Source organism: Gopherus flavomarginatus, chromosome 9 (assembly GCF_025201925.1).
Source record: "Gopherus flavomarginatus isolate rGopFla2 chromosome 9, rGopFla2.mat.asm, whole genome shotgun sequence".
Classification (NCBI taxonomy): domain Eukaryota; kingdom Metazoa; phylum Chordata; order Testudines; family Testudinidae; genus Gopherus; species Gopherus flavomarginatus.
Window position 1 is genome coordinate 5235418 of NC_066625.1, and position 26886 is coordinate 5262303.

The window sequence follows — 26886 nt, forward strand, 5'->3', positions numbered from 1 at the left end:
TAAAGCACAGGAAGTGCCACAAGACATTAATCTCCAACGTGCAATTTGCCTGTTGAAATCCCTGCTTGTGACAGATGCATGAGCTGCTCAGACATGACTGAGGGAAGTTTAATGAAGCGGCAAATTACAGTCCTGCCCAGTATTTTCCACCCAAGATGCCACATAGGTATTTCCCAGCCCTTGCCCATAGGCATTTGTGGTCGGAGTAGTTCCTTTCTGGCGTCTTGTGGTGGCACCACTGTTGCCATGGTGCTGGCGGTCATGGGTCCCTAACGCCAGAACAGTGACTATCCAGAGTTCAGTCACACCATGACATTGTGACTGGGGATACAGACGAGAGATTATATTTAAACAGAACAATGGGTATTTAGCTCTGTGCAGAACAGGCTCTGGAGGGGGCTCTGTGCTGCTTACTCTGAAAAAATTTCTTGTTTCCACATCTATTACGGAAAGAAACAGCAGCATGTTCTGGAGTCATCCAGTCACTGAGCTAGAACTTAAAAGCAGCAAAAAATCCTGTGGCACCTTATAGACTAACTAGAACTTGTCTGTCTACTGGCCTGTCACTAGAATATGAGCTCCTTGGAGCAGGGACCAGCCTTCTTGTGGGTTTGCAAAGCTGCTAGCACATGGCGGTGGCTACGGCAAATAAACAACAATGTTAACCATCGGAGCTGCTCTAGGTTTTTCATTAAAAAACATTGTTCTCTGAAAATCGGCCCTTTTCTGAAATGGAAATTTTTGTAGATGAAAAAACCCTAAAAAATAAGGTTTGCTTTTTTATAGATCCCTTCTGCCCCTGGAAAAGGGACAGAAAGGGGGAGACAAGCAGACCGAAAAGGAGAGGGCAGTTCTAGGGCACAACTGACCCTTCATCGCCAGTGCACATGAAGAATCAAGGAGGGACGCAACCCTGTTAGTCCCACAGAAGGCACCAGCGCAGGACTGAGCCTTACCATTTTTAGTGCTTTATGCAAGTCTTGCCAAGGAGACGTTTGTAGAGTTGCCATATGTGAGTGAACCATTCACCTCCCAGCACATTTCCATCACTTGCCGCTCACTTAGACAAAGAGAAGGACACCAAAAGGAGTCTTATCAGCATACTGAACATGCGAGGAGTATTTCATTTGGCACTCGCTGGAGCTTTAATAATCTTTTCCTTTATGATTAATATTACACAAGTCATACTCCTTATGGAATTTCCTAACCATGTCTGTTTATAGTTTTCTCTGCATCACAGTGATATTTTAGGATTGTGTTCTCTCTCTCTCTCTCTCTGTCTCATCCTTTAAAAAAAAAGTTCATGTGTTTCCTTGCATTTTATAAATGAAGTTTCTTGTTTAGTAGTCATGACAACATCTTCTGACCATACTTGTTATACCACAGGCTGGGTTTTTGGTTTCTTTCTCCTTCCAGGCTTGGATTAGAAAAATTTCTCTGAATAAATAAAATCATAAAATTTAAGGGCCAAATTCTATGCTGATTCCCCCTCTTCCCCTCCTCAACAATCCCATGATCTTCAGCCAGGTTTTGCAGCCTGTTGGGGAGCACAGAATATGGCCCTGATTCTGCACTCATCCACTTGCATAACTTAAAGCACCAAGAGTAGACTTCCAAGGGACTATTTATAGTGGATAATGGGAAGCACATACGTAAGTCTTTCCAGGATTGGGGCCTAAATCTTTAAGAGGTAAAGCGTGCATCGGATTTTGTTTCTAATAGAGCAGTGGTTTTCAACCTGGGGTCTGCAGACTATGTCTAACATTTCCAAAGGGGTCCGCACCTCCATTTGAAATTTTTAGGGGCCCACAAAATGAAAAAAGGTTGAAGACCACTGCAGAGGAGTATCCGGTCATTATACATTAGACAACGACTAAATGATTTTGATGCTATAGTGATAATACTCAGATGTAACATCACTTAGTGGGTTGTCTGGAAAGAAAAGACTATCCATGAAATATTGTATTTAAGTATTTAAAATAGGAAATGGGCTTGATTGTGTTACTCTACTGTGTTTTGACAGGACTGTTGACGGTGACACTCTCCTGTCAGTTCCTAAACAATGAATGCCACACTATACACTTAATGGTAAAGTGAGGTCACAGAGCAGGAATGGAGAGGAACAGAGTGCCGCATTTTCCAAGAGGGAAACACAGAGATATTAAAAGTAGAGATGGGATGAGCAAGCAATAGTCTGCACAGGATCAGGTGTTGACTGGGTTTAAGGTCAAATAAAGGCTAGGGGTTCAGGCTGGATGGAGATGGTGCCTTTGCATACTGTCCAGAAGATTTATGCTGGGTCCGAACAGAACACGACAACACTCTCCCTTCCAGATTTGGATCTGATGCAGAACCAAAACCAAGCTCTCAGTCCCTCTTCCTTCCAAATTGTGAAGAATTTCACATTCAAGGTCCCAGCCCATCATTATAAGTGAACAAACCCACTATGAACTGAACAGTGACAGTAACTACCCGTCAGCGAGCCTATCGTAAACCTAGGATGTTCTAACGAAGCTTTATTGCATAGCATGGTTCAGTCTTTCAAATGAAAAGCCCTTTTAAACAGGAACCGCCAGGGCTTTGCAGCTGATAGATTGCTGCAGTTCCTGTATGGCCACCTGATGATTTTCGGCATCTCTCGCTCTCTTTTTGGGCTCCTTTTCAAGTCCAAAACCTTTCTTGTTTGAGGTTAAAAGTAACAAGGGCCCCTCTTCACTGACCTGATGAATTATGAACAGAGTCTGCTCAGCAGCTGTCTCTTTCCGTCCAGTCTGAGAACGAGGTCCAGCCGCAGGGTAAGTAGAGTGCGGAACTCTTGATTTCAGTTAGCGCTAAGAAGCTGGTTCCATGCTGCCTATTGGTCAGGCTGACCCAAAGCTCAGAGCACTTTAAAGTCATTCTGACGCAAAGGGGGAAAGAAGAAAAGTGACTATGCTACTGTAACCCATGGAGTTTCTTTTTTGTTGTTGTTGAAGTATCCAACATTATATTTTAATGTATGTCACCTCCCTGCAGGTTAAAGGAATCTGTGCTTAAAAAAAATCAGGACATGTATTTTAAAGACCTCTCTCATGAGCACAGTAAATCACATTGAGTTACATAGCTGTGTTTACCAACAGCAAGAGAGATCTAAAATTATTCCATGGTGCATTTTATTTACAGCACATAAAATACAAATTATATACAAGGCCAACCACATGGAAAGCAACAGTGAATTAAGAGGAGGTACTGAGTAGTGGGGGAGGGATGGGGAGTTAACAAAGGAAGATGAACCTTTAATACAACTGACCCTTTGGGAGCCCAGGAGATGTTGAGTCCAGATGTTTCGAGGTCGATGCAACATGACTCCAAGAAGGAAGAGGATGTGATTCTTAAAATTCCCTGTTGTATTTTAATTTACTGCAGTTTTGCAGAGGATGCATGTGGCGATCACAGGTGGTGTTTTAGACTGACCCATAAACATGGAGTTGGGGCACTGAACAAGAGTCATTTCTTTGACTGCAGAGTTGGATGATTCCTGGGAAGTTGGTGTATCCAACCCCACTCAAGCTTCAGATCTTGTTAGCTGGGGTCTACAACAAAATCCTCCATTAAAGATGGCATAGGCACTGCAGGGTACCAATAAACTTTCTTGCTTACTGCAACTGGTATTGGGAACTGCCTACTGTGACTTCCGATATAGGTTATCAGGCTGATCTGTTTTTAGGGCTGAGGGGGAAAACAGCATGCAAGGCAACATCTAAAGCTATAGTTTCTATTTCCAGTTCCATGCTTTCACCTAAACAGCCACAGGAAAGTGAGCATTGCCCTTCATTTGGGCTGTTAGGCCTGGCCATTCCTTACTTGGGAAAAATCCCACTGGCCATTGGCAGCATCACATCTTCCCTCTGAATCAGGGAAACTAAGCTGATTTTGACTCATGAAGACTGATAACCTCCCCTGGTCCTGATCCTTTTACATTAGTTTTGCTTCCTTCCTGAGGATCTGGTCCCCAGTAACGATCAACGTTTGATATGGGGAATTGGCAGATTTGCTCCAGCTGTTACATATTGCTGTAGACACAGGGATCTGGGTTGGCCCTCAAAGGTTGGTCATGGAATGAACAACATAACTGGTGCAATAAAAACAATCAACACCCTTCATCATGTGTGCCACGATACTATATATCAAACCAATAAAACAATCTGATTTGATTTTTTAAAAACCATTTCCATTTTGTTTGATCTTGCTTTGTATTCCCTATCTTCCCCCAACCTTCTAGTTCTCTCTACAAGACACTATTGGCAACGTGAATTACCTGGCACTTTTGTAATGATGACTGTCATTTGACTGGATATGAGAAATAATTCTTTCCCCTTTTCTCTCAACGCAGATGCCCTGATCTTTTTGGTCTTACACTCCTCAGGACGTTAGTTCCACCCAGTCACTATCATACCACTTTCCCTTACATCTTATTTGGTTCATGAGAGATTCAGGAGGAAAGACTTGAACTTCTTTATTTTAATCTCTTCCAAAAAAAGACTGCTCGACAGAAAGACCGCACATCTGAAGTGGATTAAAGGAAATATCTTTTAACACAAAATATAGTTAACCTGTGGAACTCTAGACACAGGATCGTACAGTTAAAAGTCAGGTAAGTTAAAACAAAAGACACAAAATAGCATCTGCAGATCCACTAGTTAGAATAAATATGACAAAGATCATCATTCTTCATGTGCTTTAGAAAAAAATTAGTCGAAGCTGGAGACAAGGAGAAATGTTTCCTAATAATGTATACAATAGGGTGAGGTATGGGTTGTTGTGCGTGGGGTTTTTGTTTTTTTTTTTAAACTAGACTTCTGGCTGCCTGTGTTACAGACCTTGAGTTCCCAGCGGTACATAGCATTTAACCCAATCAGATGAGCACAACTGTGTTTTCTGGTGCTAGCCAGTGTTCGAGACAAATACGGGACTAGATGGGACCATTGGTCTGGGCCAGTATGCTGGCTCGTTGTCTTCTATGTAAGAAAAACCAAGCAGCAATGCTGATGCCATAAAGCAGTGGAGGTGTATTTGCTCTGGAAGGACAACACATTACCTTTTAGCTTCCTTCGTTTAATTTGCTGAGGTTTATGGTTCAACTCAATCCTGGATGGAGAAGAGCACGGCAGACCGCAGCACACGCCTGAATCTCAGAGCAGAATCAGGGTTTTAATGCATATTTTTTTTTAAAAATAGGGTTCTGTTCGATCAGTGATGAAAGGCCTAATCAATCACATGGAATTATTAACTGAACTTTAACCTCTTCTCTAGTTAGTGGAAGGGATGGCCCATCTCTTCCAAATAGGGGAGCTCAGCATCTCAGGTTGCTGCAGTTTGGCACCAGGTAGGATGTGCTGTTTGGCACAATACAGAAAGTCAATGCCATCAATCCAGGTATAATGGCCGGGGAACATTCCACAAACAAGAGAGAGCGAGAAACATTTGTTTACATGGAGGAAGATTTTTCTAAAATATCTGACCTCCTGTCTTCAACTTGTACAGCAAAAGGAATGTTTTAGGCCTCTATCCCTGCCAGAGTGAACCCAGTCTCCCAAACTGAACTCTAGGCTGGACTTGCCACAACCTGGCATTAAACATTTCCAAGCTACTTTTAAGGATTTACTGTTTATATTCTGAGAATTCTTGCTCAACTTTCCTTAGTGCTTTGTTGCACAACCTTCCGTTCATGCTCTATGCCATAAGAGTAGAATTCTCTGCACACAGATGATTTATCCAGCACTAGTACGCATTTAACAGCTGCGTGTTTAATAGGAAGGGTTGGGTTTTTAGAGGACTCAGATCTTTGCTTCTTTATTATCAAAATAAATCAACTCTAGAGGCACAGAAGGGCTTGTGGACTTGTCCTTTTAATCTCTCCTCCTGCCAGTGGCACTCAAGAGAAGTACTGATGGCGATGGGTAGAGAATGTTCCTTTAGGCTGCTCACTTTCTATGAACAACTGGTCCTGATCTCAGGGTTTGTCTACACTTGAAAGTTGTTTCTGATTAAGGTATGATGCGAATTTAAAGAAAGGCTCTTTCTGAATAATTCCATGTGTGAACACACTTATTCTGGAATCAGGAATAACTATGTGTAGACAAGGCTTCAGTTTCCACTTGGGAGTGACTAGACTAAAGCAAGTGAGCCCCTCATGGCTAAGCGAAGAGGTGCAGTCTAGTGACATGAGCATAGGCCTGTGAACGAGGTACTCCTACATAAGTATTATGCACTACTATTATTATTAAGCCCCATTAACAAGTAGGAGGTCTGACTGAATCACATTTTTGTCCCGGATGTATGCATGTGGCTCCTACATAAACTGATCTGTGCATGTATTCCACTGCAAAAATCACTCACTTCAGCTAACAGGGGAAACAAACCATAGCTGCTCTAAGGTCTGTTGATCAATCGCCAAATTCTCTGAATCACCACCTCCAGCACGCTGAAGCCGTTTTAAATAGGAAGATGAAAGTAATGAATGATACAGGTTTCCTGCAATTTCTAACTGTTGCATCACCAACGAGATAATGTATCTAGTGGTGCCAGGGGAATCAGCTAATACAGCTGTGTAAACTCAGTGTGGGCTGAAGCACCTAAAGCAGTGTGTTCATCTCAGTACTTCCAAATCACAACAACATATCTTGGGAAGCAGTCTTGTTGTTGAGAAACATTAAACCAAACAACTTAGCCCCAGGAGAATAATGGAATTATTTTTATTGAAGTAAGACACTATAAAATTATCCTTTATCACTGCTCTTTGAGCATACTGGACAGCAAGACTTAGAGCTGAACTTAACAGTTCAGTTAAACTAGTGCAACTTCTGTGTCTGGACTCTCTGTCAGTTTAAAACTGATTAAATTAGTTTAGCTTGTACCTGCAAATTTACAGATGCTTTTATAGATGTAAGCTAAACTGATATAAGCTAGGCTTAACCCATGAATGCGTGGCTACTCACAAAGCTGCACCAGTTTAACTAAAATCAGTAAATATTAACTGTGTGTAATACACACACACACACACACAAAAATAAAACAAAATCGCTTCCAGCAGCTCCCATTCGCCCGGAACAGCAATCCGCAGCCAGTGGGAGCTGCAATCGGCTGGACCTGCGGACGGGGCAGGTAAACACACTGGTCTGGCCTTCCAGGGGCTTTCCCTACACAAGCAGCGACCCCTGTTTAAGAAACCCTGGTTTAGGAAAAAGGTTAACGGCAGCAACTGTGGAACTACCTCCCAGCTAAGCTAGGAAAGTTTTTGGGAGTCACTGAATAAACAGCTAAATCCTCTTTGTTTTTTTTTAAAACAAAACAAATCAAACCCCAAACTTGCTCTCTATTTTCCATTTGAACAGACACATTTTGTTTTCACACATCTAAACCAGACACTAATAAATAATTCACTTAAAAAAACTCAACATGTATTATAAACATAAAAAACCGTGTTTATAATATCCCATCTGTTACCAGTTTGGTGGTTGGTGTGTGTGTATATGTGTGTGTGTATGTGTGTGTGTGTAAGCGCCCACATGTTTTAACTTTAACACATACACATGATTATTTAAAAGGGCACCACACCAAGGAAATTTGGGCCCTCAAATTTAGACTTTGTTTAAAAAAAAAAAATATAGCTACTATTAGTGACATATTGTTAAAAAAAATTAGTGTAAATATCAGAAAAGAGCATAATGAAATTCAGTGGTTAGAAGCTGAAACTAGACAAATTTAGACTTAAAATAAGATGCAACATTGTAACAGTGAGGGTAATTAACCACTGGAACAACTTACCAAGAGACATGGTGAATTCTCCCTCATTTTAAGTCTTGAAATCAAGATTGGATAGATTTTTAAAAGCTATGGTATAGCTCACATAGAAGTTACGGACTTTATGCAAAAATTATTTGGTAAGATTCTTTGGCCTGTATTACGCGGGATGTCAAACTAGGTGGCTATAAATGGTTCCTTCCAGCCTTAAAATGTATCAGTTACTGTAAATCAATAATTACCAGGGTAAATATCTCATTTACACTAGTGTAAATTTGGAATCACTCCACTGACTTTAGTTTAATTTACTTAGATTAAAACCAGGGAGAGCAGAATCTGGCTCTGATTGGACAGGGTTTTCTTTAATATTTCCCTGAAGTGTTTTGAACCCAAACAACAACAGCACTCTGCTAGCACATCATTCCCGGAAAGCGAAGCTGAACAGAAACTTGTTCAGCGCTGCAAATCTTGTGATGTTTTGCATTTCTCTTCAAGCCCCAGGTCCTGGCATTTTGTGATTACATGCAAATCCCAGCTTTCATTTAAAACACAAAGTTTCTAGCCCTTGTCATTACAGAGAAATAACTTGAAAATCAGATGTTAAAAAAGCCAGTCCTGCTCTCCCCCCAAACCCGTCTCAAAACAAACAACCACCACCCCAAACTTAGAAACCTAAACACTACACTGCACACACAATTCCCCCCCTGGGGGAAAAACAAACCACACATGACCATGGTTAGTCATGTTGTCTAATGCATGAGTGGACAGTGCTCAGATACTATGATGATGAAGGTGGTATCAGAATCCACACGGCATGGAACAGAATAGAAAATGTGACCTAGGTGAACCCTAAAGAACTGAAAACCAGAAAACAAATACAAAAAACTCATTATTTACTTATTTATTTAAATCTCATGATTTTGGGGGCCTGACTTGTCACTTTTGAACACGTGTGGCTGGCAATATGTGCTAATGCAAACCAGGCAGTCTGTTTTCATTGGCTAAACTCAGTGAAATGCAAAGAAGTCAACAGCCACGGCAAATGATAAAAATTAACTTAGACCTTAATGCTGCAGTCATATTTTCATGGGCAGATTCCTGCACGCATGCAGCACACATGGGGATTCTTCCCCTATCCCCACCCTCAATGAGTTCACCCACATGGATCCTATTTCAGGATCAGGGCCTAAGATTTTAATTTTTTCTCCCACGTTTAACAATATAAAGTGTTAGCAGCAGCACAGATAAAGACAAATTAGTTTTGGATGACCAGCTTGAGACACCATAAAGGGGCTTGATTTTCAGATAGTGCTGAGCACTCAACCCTTTTGAAAACGAGCCCCATTAGAGTGTTTCCAGTTGAACAACCAAAAACAGAAGCATCCAAAACCACCAGCCACTTTTGAAACCTTGGCTGTGAATTTTGACAACGTCCCAAATAACCAGATTTTATTTTAAATCAAAAATTCCAAAACCTGGGGTTGTGGTTTTTCTCCTGTGTTTTTCTCCAAGTGCGAGCAGCATGATTGATGGGATATCCCACCAGCTCGAAAGCTGCATTTCAGAATACTGCCAGGCAGCCCCGCCTTTTGGAATCACTGACGGTCCCCCTTCCAATTAATCAAGTTCACATACTGATTAACTGCATGATTCATGTCTCTTGTTAGGCGCATTCTGAAACAAATAAGGCTGTATTTCAAGGCAACTGGCTTACTGGTTAAAATAAATACCTTCCAAAATACTATTTTCAAGTAGCTGAACCTTTTCCACCTTTACAACTAATTCAAACTTCCTTCAAATTATTTTTCTAAGTAATATAACAATTTGTTTTTCATTAGAGCTTGTCAAAGCCGGGCTTCGGTTTATTTTGAGAGAAACCAGCACTCTCTAGAAACTGTTTAGTACAATTTGAATGACGCCCAAAGGGGTTACTGCAGCCACAATCAAAATAGAGTTTATAGCACTGGGTAGGGGTGACACTTTATTTAATGATTTAAAAAAAAAAAAAGAACTCTGAATCAGAAGCTAATTAAGCGCACTCCTATGGCTAACAGTAAGTGTTCTAAGTCACTCTGACTACTGCAAAATGAAAGAACTTAGCTTGTTGCTAACTAATACCAGACACTCGCATAGGAGTAGTGCAATTTACCCAATTCGGGGTGGTATGAGCTCGTATTTTTGTGTCTGGTATGGAAGCCTGTCCATGTAATAGTTATCAGGCTATATGTGAAATCAGCTATAGAAATGTTGAAATCGTTTGGATTCTGTTAGCTTAAACGAGATTGCTTTTGATTAGGTTGGCATTTAATGTAAAATGGTTTAAATGTAACAGAAATTCCACACTCATTCCTTTGACTTCCAGTTTCTTTTGTTTTTTTGTTTGATCAAGGTGACGCCGGCACTGGTGAGCCCTGGAAATTCAAGGACATTGTGGACTGGGTCACGATGCGGGGTCAGAGTAAACTGAAATGGGCGTCCTCCTCGAGTTCTGGCAGCCATATTCCAGCGCTGGGTAAGCTAGTATTACTACAGACTCAGCAATAGCCTCAGGGATCTTACAGTTGTGAGCATTGTTATTAATCTTAGTAGAGCAATCCCAACCTTCATTCCGCGCACCCTACACACAACATCCCTCATCTAGGGCCAAAATTCTGCACCACACTAAGAGCCCTTATTTGTGATGGTGAATTGGGCTGCATGGCAGTTTTCCACACACCTCCTGATGTGGAAACTCACGAAAAACTCATGATGAGAGCCCCCCCGACCTCCATCATCATCATCATCATTTATTATTATTATTTTTCAAAAATGATTCTCTCCCTACCATCCACCCATTTTCCTCAAAATTTTTCACAGGCCAATGATCATTCACAGCCCGCTCAACTGCTGAGCATTTATTCAAATGGCTCCAATAGGCTAAATGGAACTACTCCCATGAGAAAGCACTCCCCAGCATGAGTAAAAGGCTCCATTACCAGTCCTTTGATCCTGGATGTAAATCTGGAGTAACCCTATACTCCAGTGTAAGTGAGATCAGAATCTAACCTGGACCCAAAATTACTCTCTGAACTTTCTTTTATGGCCTCACTCAGAACAGTCTGACACTGGTGTAACCCCAGTTACTCCTGATTTACACCAGCATGAGCTCAACATATCAAATTTATGACAAGTAAAAACAAATAGTGGATCCCGGTATTTTCTATAGGAGAGGGGCTGTTGGAGGCTGTTTAATTATTCTTTTCCTTTTCTCTTGGCTGCTGCTGTGACCTCTGTGAGCTCCTAAGTTAGCAACACAATATGTTGCAGCTGTGACACTGCAGCACGACTTAATTTGTGTATGTGGCTAGACACCCAGTTTGTCCCTGTATTCTCATACATCAGTGCAGAAAGAACCGATGAGCTTGGTGAGGGGCAGGCTCACCAACAGCAATTCCGGGCCCCAGGGCCAAGGTCATCCCAGGGCGGTGCAGGATCCAGGACAGAAGTGACAAATCCGTCACTTCCGGGACTGACCACATTGGCCAATCGCGCCAGCCCGCGGGGCCCAGAGCAGTCGCTAGTCCGCATGAGCCTATGAGCCAGCGGTCCACCTGGGCGATTTGAAAGGGCCCAGGGCTCCTAGCCACTGCTACCATGGCAGTGATGACAGCCCCCGGGGCCTTTTAAATTGTCCGGGCCCCCGTGCAATTGCCCCTTTTGCCCCCCACTGTCAGCAGGCCTGGGGAGGGGTTTGCTGAGATGGGCACCTGTCCATTTTTAGCATTTGGACAAAAGATGGTCAAAATATATATTTTATTTTCTGCAAACAATTTTGAAGAAAATGAAAGTGATTTTTTTTTAAATCAACATTTCTTCGGTTTGGGCCAAATAAAAAGTGATTAAAAAATTTTTTTTTTTTTTGCAAAATTCTGAAAAAAAAAATCCTGTCAAAACCAAAAAGCCATTTTTTGTTGAAAAACCTGACTAGCTCTAACGTAGACACTCCAAGAGCATATAACACCTAGGTTGGTTGGATGACTCGTATGTCGTGCTCAGCTGCTAAACTGAGATGTGCAGTGCATCCAAATGTGTCAACCTCATTTCCGAGGCTGGGGCCTCCTCCTTGCCCACAAACACTTCCCTGAATTTTACTACCCCCCAGTGGGTACGTTCTTTGGTAAAGTCACACACTAATCTCCAGAGTCTATTTTGATTCTTTAGTGTTCCCCCACCTCCTTCCTGAAAGCCCCACAATGAGTCATAAGACTCACTTTTTCCTTTATAGCTGCTTGCACAAAGGGTTGGGGATGGGGACAGTTCCGTGAGGACTGTCTGAGGAATGGTTTTTCTAGATACTCTGAATTAGAACCAATATTGGCTTCTGAGGATTTAACAGTTGACCTTCACAAGGCTTGCAAGCCTGCTTTGTTTGCACTGTAGCCTCTCCTTTATATTCATGGCCCCTACCCTCCCAAGGAACATCCAATTCCCACTGTGACCAATGGCCAAACTTCCACAGAAAGCAGGATCGATGCATGGTGCTTACAAGGAATTGTCTGCGACTCAATGAATTTATCACTTTATGTTGTTTAAGGCGCTTTAATTATGTCTCTTTAAACTGTGCGCGCAAATCTGACCTCAAACCAGCGTAACCTAGAGTAACTCCTTTGACATCAATGTAGCTAGACAGAGTGAGATCGGAGCAAGGGTTCAGAGGTTGGGATTCTCAAAAGACCTCAGGGAGGCTGCTGCCCAAATCTCATTCCCTACATCCCTTAGGCTGCTTTGAAAATCCAGGCTCTGGATCTCTATTGCTGCTTTTCTGAGAACTGTGCCATGGAAGTTAATAACCTGCCCTGATTTTCCAATATGCCCACTTTCCCTTTATTATTATTATTTGTGTTCTCCTGGGAGACTTCCCATTGGCAACCCTGATCCGCGCCACCCTGCTGTAACCATCCCCACCCCTCCCACTCTGGCAGCTGAAACCTGCTGGCACTGCTCTCTAATCTGACGCTACCTGCCAGTGCATAGGGCAAGGTGGCTTTTCCTTTACTTCTTGGCTTTCTTCTTGCTTCCCCTCCTGAACCCACTTGCCAAACGGTGTAATTTTACAGCCTGGCTTGAGGAGCCAAGAAATACGTTTGCTGGTGTAGGCTGTGCTTTGGACATTGTCAGAAATATGCAACCTCAGGGTTTTAGGAGCCAGCTGCAAAGAACAGCGAGATACCCACAAAGTAGCTAGTATGTGTTTTTTCCCCTCTCAGATTTCACCCATGGATGCCTGTTCTAGACCTCCACGCGCTGCTGTGGGTGGTTGAGAGCGAACACACACGGAGGAGAGAGAAACTCAAGGGAAAGAGAATGGAGAGGAACGACGCAATACTTCCAAAGAGCGACAGGAGGCAGCGTGGCCTCCTAGATAGAGGAACTGAACAGAATCAGTAGAAATGGATTCTGGCTCTACCACTGCTCTGTTGTGTAACCATGGTCAAGTCACTTCCCCACTCTGTGTTTCTCCTCCCCATCCACTATCCTTATCTGTCCTGTTTGTTTAGATTGTAAAGTCTTCACAGCGAGGACTCTCTCTCGATGTGCTTGCATGCAGCTAAACACAACTGGGCCCTGATCTCAGCTGTGGCTCCAGAAGCTGATGAAATACTGCTGCTAGGATGAACAACAACAACAAACATGACTTTGGGTCTGACTTCCCCTGAACTTGGGTGTATTTTGGTTCCAGATCTATGCTCTGAGGCTCAGGCCCCATCTCTGTTTAAAAACCAGTAGATTGCTCTCATCAGACACACTGGGCGAGAACAACTTATTAAAACCATTATCAAAACATGTTAGCCAACGACCTTTAACTGGAGGCTGCAGATTTAACCCACAACAGTGTGAACATTCGTCTGTCTGATTCACCTATCGCTGTGGTTTCTAGGTACCAAACATGGGTTCGCCAAAAGTTCAAAAAGTTTGGGGTTACAGGAGTTCTCCAAGTTGTATCTGTTTTGAATACATCAGACAAGTATGAGGTTTGAAAAGGGCATGCCCATTTGGGCATGTTCACCAGAAGCAGGACTATTATTATTATTTTTAAGACAGTAACCGTGTAAAAATCCCAACCGGGGTGTCCCATATAACTAGGAGCTGTAAAAACAAAATGAGAGACATGGTCCTGGCTCCAAAGAGTGTTCTTTTCATCGAGTCAGAGATTCCAAGGCCAGAAGGGACCACTGTGACGATCTTGTTTTAACACAGGTTATAAAATGAGGTAGACAACCTATGGCACGTGTGCCAAAGGCAGCATGCAAGATGATTTTCAGTGGCACTCACACTGCCCGGGTCCTGGCCACTGGTCCGGGGGGCTTTGCATTTTAATTTAATTTTAAATGAAGTTTCTTAAACATTTTAAAAACCTTATTTACTTTACATACAACAATAGTTTAGTTATATATTACAGACGAACAGAAAGAGACTTCTAAAAACATTAAAATGTGTTACTGGCACATGGCATACTTAAATTAGAGTGAACAAACGAAGACTCGGCACACCACTTTTGCTATAGACCATCCCCAAAAGAATTCCTAGATCAGATCTTTTAGAAAAACATCCAATTGTGATTACCACCAAGGGAAAATCCACCATCACCCTTGGTAAGTTGTTACAATAGTTAATTACTCTCACTTTTAAAAATGTAGTCTTATTTCCAGTCTGAATTTGTCTAGCTTCAATTTTCAGCCACTGGATGATGTTATACCTTTCTCTGCTAGATCAAAGAGCCCATTATTAAATAGTTGTTTCCCATGTAGGTATTTACAGATTGTAATCTAGTCACCCCTGAACCTTCTCTTTGTTAAGTTTTCCAACCAGTTGTGCACCCACCTTATAGATCGTTTGTCTGGGCCAGTGGCTTTCAAGCTTTCCAGACCACTGTATCCCTTTCAGCAGTCCAATTTGTCTTGCGTACCCCAAGTTTTACCTCACTTAAGAACAACTTGCTTACAAAATCAGAAATAAAAATACAAGTGTCACAGCACACTACTGCTGAAAAATTGCTTATTTTATCATTTTTACCATATAATTATAAAATCAATTATTTGAAATATAAATATTGCACTTATATTTCAGTGTATAGTATATAGAGCAGTATAAACATATATACATAGTCTGTCTGAAATTTTAGTTTGTGTTGACTTCGCTAGTGCTTTTTATGTAGCCTGTTGTAAAACTAGACAAACATCTAGATGAGCTGATGTACCCCCTGGAAGACCTCTGTGTACCCGCAGGCATACACGTACTACTGATTAAGAACCACAGGTCTAGGCTATATTTCCCTAGTGTGTTTATGAGATGGTCACGTGAGACAGCATCAAAAGCCTTACTAAAGTCAAGATATATCACATCCACTGCTTTCCTCCCACTCAGAAGGCTTGTTACCCTATCAAAATAGGTTATCAGGTTGATGTGATGTGATTTGTTCTTCACAAAACCATGCTGACAGCTACTTATCACCTTATTAACTTCTAGATGCTTACAAACTGATCGACTGATTATTTGCTCCATTATCTTTCTGGGTACTGAATTTAAGCTGAATGGTCTATAATATATAGGTGGAGCTTCTTGAACCTCTCTCTATGAGGCATGTTTTTTCATTGTTTAATCATTCTCTTGGCTCTTCTCTGAACACTCCCTACTGTATCAACATCCTTCTTGAACTGTGTACACTAGAACCGGGCACAGTATTACAGCAGCAGTTCAACCAGTGCCAAACATAGAGATAAAATAACTGGTCTACTCCCACTTGAAGGTCTCCTGATTATGCATCCGAGGATTGCATTAGCTATTACGGCAACAGCCTCACACTGGGAACTCATGTAGGGCTGATTACTCATCACCTCTCCCCCTAAATCTTTTTCAGAGTCCCCATTTCCCAGTATACAGTCCCCCTTTGTTCCTAGATGTACACATTTACATTCACATTGTTCGCTTGCGTCCAGTTTACCGAGCGATCCAAGTCGCTCTGTATCAGCGACTTGTCCTCTTCTTTATTTAACACTCTCCCAATTTTTGTGTCTTCTGCAAACTTTTTGCAGTCTAACCAGAGAAGATAAAGGCTGAGGGAGCAAACAGAGGAACAGCGAGGAAAAGCTACTAGTTGAAGTTCACACACTAGGTCAGTAGCAGAGATGGGAACAGAACTGAGGTCTCCTGATGGCCAGTCTAGTGCCCTATCCACTGGACTTTCTCTTTTCCCATGTGAAGTAGCCCAGTGAATATGGGACAGACTCCGAACAGCAGTCTGAGAATGTTTTCATGCGGATTCAGAAAGAGCAAAAATAAGTGTTCGCAAAAAGCTTTGCATCTTTAGCAGCCCCCTGAAGAGCGCTAAAGACTCAACACTCATTTGTGAGCACAGATTAAACTAACTCAGGCTTCTTCTGAGTACTCTGTGGCTCAATCTGGACATTTTGCACCAGGTTATTTTTACAGGGCAACAGTACAGGACTGAGCAGAGACGGGGCTGAATTATTGGCCTCCGCTTTATTTTTATTCTTGGCAGAGATAATCTGCAGCAGTGTGGCTCGGCACGTCAAGTCTGGCACCTGCTAACAATAAATCCATAATGATGTTGAAAAGTTAACCGTCGATGTAGTTTTATTTCTGTTGTAGATTTGGATTTCTCTATACCGTAAATGCGAGAAACAAGGTTTTTCAAACAAACGGTGGGCATTTACCTTGGAATCCACTAGTTCTTCTTTTGAGATTTCATCCTGAACACACAGCAGCCCACACAGTGGAGCAGACACCCAGCATTATCACCCGGTAATATCTGCATGCCAGCTGAGATGGTCAAAATAAGGCGCCCTGCATATGTGCTCGGTTAGTACACTACTCTTGGGTCTTAAAAAGCTAAAAGTTCTGATGTCAAATCCTGACAGAAGCTGAAACAAAAAGCAGACCCTCCTAGCCTGATCTTAATCTCCCTTTCTGCCCAGCAGAGAATGGGGGTGCAGTTTGATAGTCTGCTTAAGCCAGCCCCCAGGACTGGAGCACTCTGGATAAGGCTGGAGGCTCACTGGCAGGAAGAATGCAGGCCCAGTACTGCAACGGCAGAGGATGCTGCAGCTGCAGCATGACGAGCACTGACGCAGGCGTGTGGGGACCAGGACTGCAGCGGCAAGGGGCACTGCAGGTCAGAGCTGAGCTGCACCGGCAGGGCCGTGCTGGGGAAAGAAGTGAGCAGCTTGCACAGTATCTGCCCGTTGTATGCCCAGGTCACATTCATACGGATTTCCCACCTGAATCTCCAATATATAAAATATTAGTTACGTTAGAACTTGGCTGTGTTATTAAATCTGTGGAAATGAACACATGACGCGTGGGTCATGGGAACACGGCCAGAGATGAGGGCTCTTGGGACGCTGCACTAGATCCCACTGCAGAGCGAATGCTTGTCACTGCAGTGCTGCCATGCAATGATGGTCACAAACACTGCATACAAAATCATACGGCTCTGTAGGAACACTCCATCCATGCCACTCAGCCGTAGTTACTGAGCTACGGGAAGTCTGATACAGGCTTTCCCAGTGTTAGAATCACACGGCCCCCAAAGCTTTGATTCCCCAACAATCTCTTTGAGAGTTAAAGTGTATTGTCCTGGAGTTTTAGGGTTTAAATTGCAATCAATCATGGGATCAGAATGGCCCTTTTCAATCTCTTTCCCAGCATCAGGGAATCCTCGGCACTTATAGACACGGACACACACGAGACGTAGCCAGCTGTAGTGGGACATGCATGCCAAGCTGTGGAAGAGAGTCTTCCAGCAGAGGCACCTGGCCCCTTGGCAGACACTGTGTGCAGCTGTGTTAATGGCTCGAGAGCTGCTTCTGAGCCTGCCATGAGGATAAATTGCTGACGGTGGTTGGCCTCACTGCTCTTAAATCTTGGGTGACATTTTCTTGTGACTCACTTTTGGTCCTGGGCAAATGGGCTCTGGGCACTATTATCTGACTGTAAATATCTCCGTGTGCAGATGCTTGCAAGAACTACACTCACAACTGTAAATCTCAAAGCCTTTTTCTTGGCCATTTGGTGTTTAATAATGATGAGTAATGATTTTTCTAATGGGCACCAGCCAGCATTCATCTCTCACTCGTCGCTTGCTTTTTAAACCAAGGTCTGTTTACACTAAGAAGTTTCTGACAAATAAGGTTGTCTGACTTATTGGGGAGTGTGGTGTTCTGAGGTGCAATTCATGCCAGTGAGAGGTTGTGTCACTACTTATCCTCTAATCCTGGTACCTTAAAACATTCAGCTGCTGTAGCTCCCTGTCTGGATGCTCCCAGCCAGCATCCAAACGTACACTAGGCATCTGCGTTTTGAGCAGCTCGGACTCCAGCAGCTTGCTTGTTACACCTCAGCCACACACTGGTCTCCACCCTCTTTGGTTATTCCCAGCCAAGTGACCCCAACACCTTCCCAAAGTCCCAAGTTTTCCCCAAACCGTCTGCCCTGAAAAGTCCTGGAACAATCGGAGGAGTAATCATGTCCATTGCTCCTTTAAAGAGAAGGAAGCTTGTTGTTTTAACTGGAGATAATCACCATGTCAAAGCAAACACAGTATGGGGTTGATTTAGAATAAAAATAAAAGACGTTTGTTTAATCAAAAAGAGGTTTTAGGGGAGCTCAGGTATAAGGGATAAAGATAGAAATGATTACAAGCAACTAAAATTGAGAAACACTTTCTAGTGACCAAGACTTTACAAAACTATATCTTGGTTTAAGGTAAGATTCTTACCACACTTCCTTGCATGAAGATGGCTGACCCCTCCCTTTGTCAAAATCCCCCACAAATCCAAAGGGCTTGGTTTCTTTGCCGTATTAGGTGAGAGATCACTCGGGTTCTTTGCCTATCTCTTTCATGGTTCTGATCTCCTTCTTTGAGAAGGTGACGGATTACTTAGATAAAGGAAATGCGGTAGATCTAATTTACCTCGATTTCAGTAAGGCGTTTGACACGGTTCCACATGGGGAACTGTTAGTTAAATTGGAAAAGATGGGGATGAATATGAAAGTTGTAAGGTGGATAAGGAACTGGTTAAAGGGGAGACTCCAGCGGGTCGTACTGAAGGGTGAACTGTCAGGCTGGAAGGAGGTCACTAGTGGAGTCCCTCAAGGATCGGTCTTGGGACTGATCTTATTTAACCTTTTTATTACTGACCTTGGCACAAAGAGCGGGAATGTGCTAATAAAGTTTGTGGATGACACAAAGCTGGGGGGTATTGCTAACACGGAGAAGGACAGGGATACTATTCAGGAAGATCTGGACCACCTTGTAAACTGGAGTAATAGTAATAGGATGAAATACAATAGTGAAAAGTGCAAGGTCATGCACTTAGGGATTAATAATAAGAATTTTAGATATACATTGGGGACGCATCAGTTGGAAGCGACAGAGGAGGAGAAGGACCTTGGGGTATTGGTTGATAGCAGGATGACTATGAGCCGCCAATGTGATACGGCTGTTAAAAAAGCAAATGCGATTTTAGGATGCATCAGGCGAGGTATTTCCAGCAAGGATAAGGAGGTGTTAGTACCGTTATATAAGGCGCTGGTGAGACCCCATCTGGAATATTGTGTGCAGTTCTGGTGTCCCATGTTCAAGAAGGATGAATTCAAACTGGAACAGGTCCAGAGACGGGCTACTAGGATGATCCGAGGAATGGAAAATCTGCCTTATGAAAGGAGACTCAAAGAGCTTGGCTTGTTTAGCCTGGCCAAAAGAAGGCTGCAGGGGGATATGCTTGCTCTATATAAATATATCAGGGGGGTTAACGTCAGGGAGGGAGAGGAATTATTTAAGTTTAGTACTAATGTAGGCACGAGGACGAATGGGTAGAAACTGGATATTAGGAAGTTTAGACTTGAAATTAGATGAAGGTTTCTAACCATTAGGGGAGTGAAGTTCTGGAACAGCCTTCCGAGGAAAGTAGTGGGGGCAAAAGACTTATTTGGCTTTAAGACTAAGCTTGATAAGTATATGGAGGGGATGTTATGATAGGATAGTTTAATTTGGGCAATTGATCTGGATTATCACCAGATAAGTCTGCTCAATGGTTTGCAGGGAGATGTTGGATGGGATGGGAACTGAGTTACTGCAGAGAATTCCTTCTTGGGTGCTGGCTGGTGAGTCTTGCCCACATGCTCAGGGTTTAGCTGATCGCCATATTTGGGGTCGGGAAGGAATTTTCCTCCAGGGTGGATTGGCAGGGGCCCTGGAGGTTTTTCGCCTTCCCCTGCAGCGTGGCGCATGGGTCGCTTGCTGGTGGATTCTCTGCAGCTTGAGGTCTTCAAACCAATTTTGAGGATTTCAATAACTCGGTCCTGGGTTAGGGGTTGTTATAAAAGTGGATGGGTAGGGTTCTGTGGCCTGCCTTGTGCAGGAGGTCAGACTAGATGATCATATTGGTCCCTTCTGACCTATGAGTTTATGAGTCTATGAGAAACGTATCTTTCTCAAAAACCGGTGTCCCTGCTGTAGAAAAGAGGCCATGGAGTCTGATGGAGAAGGTTCCATGCTGGTTTCTTCCCCTCTGGGGTTTTCTACAATGCAAACTGATCTGTCCCCGTAGCTGCTGATATGCCAATGAACGGCCATCTGTCTGTGATTGCCATTGCACCTGGATAGAGGTGCTGGCCTTTCCTCTGTCTGGAAAAAGCCCGTTTACCCAGTCTCTAGACTTGGCTGGTTCAAACACATTTTAGTCCCATATTTCCTTCACATTTGCAGTCCTTTGGGCATTTACCATATATACACCACAAGGAACAGTAATGATCCGTGTGTTATTGGCTTTCTAATGATAATCTGTACCTAGTAGGTATCGTGGGAGTTAAGTCATAAGTGAATTGGGGGTACACTGAACTGGTCAGGCCAGCTGAAACTCACTACCTGATACAGTGAGCCCCTCGCCCTCTGGCACTGGGATGCTCTCAGGTTCACAGGGATTACATCACTAACTAGGAATCCAGCCAGAGAGTGAAATAAGAGGCAGCTTTAGTTAAAGGGACATTTGTCAAGGTGGATGGGCCCAAAATTTACTCCTTTTACTCCAGAAAACACACCCAAGGTAGTAAAAACACACACTCAACAGAAAAAAAAAGGCAACAACAACACCACCACCTGCAGTTACGAGGCTGAAGCATTCTTCAAATCTTAGCTCTCTGGTTGGTTGGCTCAGACCAACGGGTTTCATGAAGATGGTAGGTGTGTAGCACAGATCTTCACTCTTCCTACCTGCTTCAAGGTCTCTGAGCCTACAGGGCAGGCTGGTGTCTAGCACATACAATTCCCATCAATTTCAACCTACCTGCCTTGCTCACCCGAACAATACCACGATGAGGAAGGGTTGGTGCTTTATCTACGCATGCAGTGCATTTCCAAGAAACAATCAGGGACAGGACCTAAGTTTGCTGTCTGGTCCTCCAGCCCAGCCTCTGTGTTTTAAGCCTGATACAGCCCCTGGTTTCAGAAGGGAAGAAATTTCTCAATTATAGTGGGGTGGATATTTTGAAAGAAAAAAACATTTTTTAGTGGGAGGGGTGAAAAGAGGGTAAAATCTGGGGCCAGCCAACACTGTCAGTTTCTCTTTAAATGCAGTGTATATATCACAAAAAAATATTTGAACAACAGATGAGGAAATTGAGCATTTTACATATCTATATTTACAAGAGTCACTGCATATGTTTCATTCATGTTCAGACAGATCTGCTCAATAGCTTCCCCACAGTAGGTTCCTCACTGGTATCCTATGTATTGCAAATGATAAATGCACAATATAGCATAACCAGACTGTAATTCTGTCATTGAGTCATACCCCGTGAGCGTAGTCCTCAGTTCTGCTGGAATCACACGCTCCTTACCCTCTCCGTAGCAGGACTGGCAATAATGGAAGTCTCTTCCCTACACCTTTTCATTACAGCGTGAAATAGTCAGAAGAATAATTTACACTGTTTCAGGAGGGGGACTCCCGACAAAGCAACATTCTCCAGGCCAGTTGGAATCTGGAAAAATACACTTACTCAGCCTAGCCACCATGACTCCAATAACAATTATAAAATGTCCAATAAAACTTGCATGTAATGTCAATTCAAATCTTGAAAAACAGAATTAAGTGGTATATCAACATTAAACTTTATGGCTTCCTTTGCAGAGCAGAAGTATTGTCAATAAAAGTCAGCCAGAATGAAGGAAAGGAGCAGTAAATATTAAATAAACAGGTTTTTGTTGAAATGCTATAAAGACTCCAGGGCTGCTTATTACACTGAGACCCTTTTTCCCTTGCAGACGCCCCTTGTGATAGAAATAGGTCAGTAATTGCAAACTATCAATAAAGTGCCAACTGAACGGCAGGTAGATGGCCGCACTTACATTATGTCATTACCAGCCTTTATTGTACGTACCTTTCTTTTTCAGATCCCAGTGGCTCCCCCTTTTAAATTGTGGAGCATGCAAATAGTTGCATTGCCCATTAGGGGGTCATCTGAGAAGTTGCTAGCCCATTTTCTGGCTCTGTCAGGAAGGCTGAATTTAGAATGGTTGTCTCCAAGTTTGGTTCTGGCTCTAGAGTGGGCAGCATTCATTTTCTTTGCTACGATGCTCAGTTTTACATGTAGGAGGACGCTAAATATACAGTAAGTCAGAGCCAGCAAAGGAATAATGCAGAGATATTTGTGCATCTTTTTTGGTTCATGGGGGATGTCTGGGAGGAGGGATTTGAATGACGAAATGGTTTTTTCCTCAAAGCAGTGCAAAACATTGAAATCTTGGCAGCAAAACTTCAAAACCAGACAAAATTTACTTGGTTTAGGGTTTTGTTATAAATGCAAAACTCAGTTCAGGTTCGAATGTGGGCCCGTAATTGAATGAACTTGTGGTTTTGCAGCAAATCCAAGCACAGGGCTCACCACTCTGCATATCGTTCCAGTCCAAAGCTGGGGGCAGGCCAGCTGTTACAACTGAATAAATGCATGCATCCCAACTGAACATGATCACACACCCCTGCAACATGCAGCTGCTACTCCAGCTCCTATCAACTGCCCAGTGGTGAATTTGAACAAGCCACTCTAGCACTAATGATTGAATATCAATACTTAGGAGAACTGACACAAGAGATTTCTAGCATAATCCATTACTTAAGAAGAGCTGGTTTTCTATCAGCACTCTGTATCAAGAGCTATTTCGTAAACTTTTAGTGTTTAACCACAATAGGAAAATGGACCGTACTTATTTGAAAATTTTGTCTTTTCAAGCAATAAGGTCCATAGATCTATTACATTTTTTCCTTGGACTGTAATTTAGGAAGAGCTGAGTAGAATGGCACCTACGCACCAAAGCACTGGCACTGATTTCTCAGCAAGCACTATACTGCTCAGGTACTGAAGTAAGAGGCACCCTAGAAATGCCATCACTATGCAGACTGATTCTGAAATTATTATTTCTAGCACTCTGAAGAACACACTGCAGCAGCCACAGAATATCGTATTTAACCACATAACTCTGGCTGATGCTACCGTTACACACGAAGGTTAAAAACAAGAGAAGGAATTCCGAAGAGTTGCCTAGAGTTGCTATATATCTGCACAATACATGTGACAGGCTATCACTCAAATAATAATCAACACCTGGATACAAGGCATGAGAGACAGCTAACCATCTTTTCATCCTCCTAGAGTTATCAGCATCGTCATCTTTATAGCAACCATGCTTCAACAGGCATATTGACTAGTTCTGTATGAGGGTACTGCTGAGTATACAGTACAGAGTGAAATCTAACTGGCCACTAAGTTCTTACAGTCAAAGACTCCGATGTGGATAGGATTTATTTTTTAAAGTAGAATCTTGGATTGTTCCAATATAGAGCCAATCAAATGGTAAACAAATCAATTTCTAACCCACAATACCACGTCCCAGTCTTGGCTCCCATTTGCAGGTGACTGTAGCCTAGAAGAGAGACTTCATAAAGCACCAAATGGCATCAGAAATGTAATAATCCTAGCACCACAAGGTGTGTAAAGAGAGCAAACAGGCCACACGTGCTGTGGTACCTAGATGTGACAGAATGTGATTGGGAAGGAAGGATCTTTCATCATTCTCTTGCTTTCATGTCAGTCTTTCAAAATCCAATCAGCATTTTTGTGGTTTGCCCAGACAGTTTATAAGTTGTTCTCCAGTTTATATATCACATGTATTTGCAAAAGCACCATCAACTACAGTATATGAGCTTCCCATCGCTGAAGAGACATTGAACAGAGAGTATTAAACAAAAACTGAAAGTTACACCTGAGAGTCAGAATGGCTGGTGTTTAATTAAAAAGCATTTGAGGGAAAAGATTCAGATGTGAATGAGTAAAGGAACAATCTATGATTTTCAGTTTTTTGGAATTTTTCATGGATTGTCTTATTACATTGAACATTTTTATTTTCAAATAAAGTACTCAAACTTGATATTACAGAAAAATGAAACAAATATTTTGAATGATGACGAACAGACTAAATTTTTCCATTAACATTTGTTAATATTCTTCAAAGAATAGAAAATTTTGAAAAAAAAGTTAAATGTTTTCATAAAAAAATCTGTTTTTGATAAATAGCAAAATTTCATTCAACTCTACCACCAATTGGAGTCATGGCCTAGTCAGCATCTCATTTTAATCCTTTTGCCAGTCTTGTCCTCTCTGCCCATAAAATTGCTAATCGGTACAAGTGTGATGTAGATAAATCTGTAGGGCAGGGATTGGTAACCTTTGGCACGTGACTCATCAGGGAAATCCGCTGGCAGGCCAGGATAGTTTGTTTACCTGCCACGTCTGCAGGTTCGGCCAAACGCAGCTCCCTCAGCCCGTGCCACTTCCCGCAGCCCCCACTGGCCTGGATCGGCAAACCGCAGCCAGTGGGAGCTGTGAGTGGCCGAACGTTCAGACACTGCAGGTAAACAGACCGTCCTGGCCAGCCAGCGGATTTCCCTGATGGGCTGCATGCCAAAGGTTGCCGATCCCTGCTGTAGTGAATGCACTAACATCAGACACTGCCAGCAGCTCATCAAAGAGTTGTCAGCCAATGATTCTGAATAACCATCAACCTGGGCTGGATTCAAACTAGTAACTTAACATGAATCATCCAATTCCCCTGCCATTTTTGTTCGTATAGTTCCCTAGATCTTGTACAGTCATGCAGCAACGCATATATATATAGGGGGAGGCTTTCAAAGTCTTTCAAATGGCCCCAGCAACCACTCACTCAGCCATGACGCTAGTAAGGCAAAAGCAGGAAAGCCTCACCTGGAAGAGAATCTGTAAAATGCCGTGAATGATGCACATGCGACGTCCCATGAAGATAAAAAACGGCACCACCATCTCGATGAAGTGATTGCATAACGTCTCAAACTGGTGGAACCACCACGGTGACCGGTGCATGTAATAGGCTAGTGGGTTGGGTACTGGCTGGGTCTGGAAGAGTGAAGAAGAGGTGTCATGTGGCAATGAGTCCCCTCCACATCTACCACCATTACTAAGAGCTGGTTAAACATACTTTGGTGAAACTTTATATCGGAAAACAACCTCTCCCCCACCCCACCCCCCAAAATGAAAAATTTTGAAGATCATTTCCCTTTCAGTCCAAATTCTGCATTTTCTTGTTGTAAAACCAAAAACTGGGGAGGGAAAAAAAATCAAAACAAGTGGTAAGCATCATAAAAGAGGTGATACAGCCAGAGGAACAAAGAGAAAGGTCATGGAACCCAGGAAGCCTCAGAAACAGGAAGAGAAAGGAACTCAGCTCTTCTGATTCAAAGAGGCGGGCTCTATTTCAACAGTGTTTACAATCTAACTAAATGTTTCCAAAGGCGGGATGTCAGTTTAAGATGCTAGTTTTTGCATCAAATTATTCATATAGCAATCTGATCTTTTTCTTTGACACCGGGGAGTTTTCTATCCAGTGCAATAAACCTGCTTATCCTACCACCCAGGCTAAAATGAACTCATGTCTGTTAATAACCGCCTCAGATAAAAATGCTACACTTTAAAAAAAGGGGAAAAAAAGGAAAAGAAAGAAAAGGAGTTAACAATTCACCTTGACGTATCTAACAAAAGCTCAAATTTATTAGCATTGTTTTAAAATCCTGACAGCAAACAATAGCTGAAAATCACTGTTTTAATTGAAGGAGACACAACACATCTTTAAATTATTTGTAGCAAAATCAAAAATACAAACAATCCAGGGGAAATGTTGTACTGTACATGGCAATGGAGTCTGCGCCCACTGCCAAATCCCACAACCATTGTAATTCCCTATTAGCAAAGCTGGAATTAATAAAGCTCTTGCTTTATCTGGGTTTGAGGCTGTTGTAACCCCCCCAGGACAAGAGACCGCATCCTTCCTTCCTTCGACACCAGGACAGGATGGAGCAATCGGAGGGGTCAAGGAACACTGCCAAGTCCAGTACAACAAGGGGGCAGAGGTCATGGTGTTCATACATCCTGGTTCAGCAAGATGATCGGTTTGCAATGCCATTGGGGGCCCTTCAACCCCTTCCCCCCACTTGGGAGCTGTTTTAAATTAATCTGGATGTTTGATTCTTCACAAGCAATCCCCAGTACTTTAGAGAGATTCATCAAGGGTTTTTTCCATCTTGCCTCCAAAACTGCTAGACAGTACATTTCCCTTTAGAAAGGACAGACCTGAGAGAGAGGGAGAGACAGAGACAGAGGAGACATTAAATCAAAACCAAACTGGATAAAGTGTTAATTTTACAGGGTGTAATTTTATCCAGCCAAACTGGGGAATGGACAAGTGGGTCGAAGGCCTGCAAATAATAACCCGAAATTAAAAGCAACAAAGGTAGGTAAAGGTGGCATATACCTTCATCCCTAGGGTGACCGGACAGCAAATGTGAAAAACTGGGATGGGGTGGGGGTAATAGGAGCCTATATAAGAAAAAGACCCAAAATTCGGGACTGTCCCTATAAAATCGGGACATCTGGTCACCCTACTCATTCCCCTCCCTTCCTGATAAATGGGTCGTCATTTTATCTTGCTGTTGGCATGCTGTGAAGATGTGCACAGACCTC

At 42.7% G+C, this 26886-nt stretch overlaps 1 protein-coding gene across 2 annotated transcripts in view; it reads right to left on the bottom strand.

Annotated features, from left to right (window-relative positions):
* The window catches only part of LMF1 (lipase maturation factor 1), a 335172-nt gene that overhangs the window by 72555 nt on the left and 235731 nt on the right, over window positions 1-26886 (bottom strand). For both annotated transcript variants that reach the window (XM_050967272.1, XM_050967273.1), the window contains one exon: window positions 25099-25266. In XM_050967272.1, the coding sequence (XP_050823229.1) occupies window positions 25099-25266 (168 nt within the window). The remainder of the gene's footprint in view (window positions 1-25098; window positions 25267-26886) is intronic.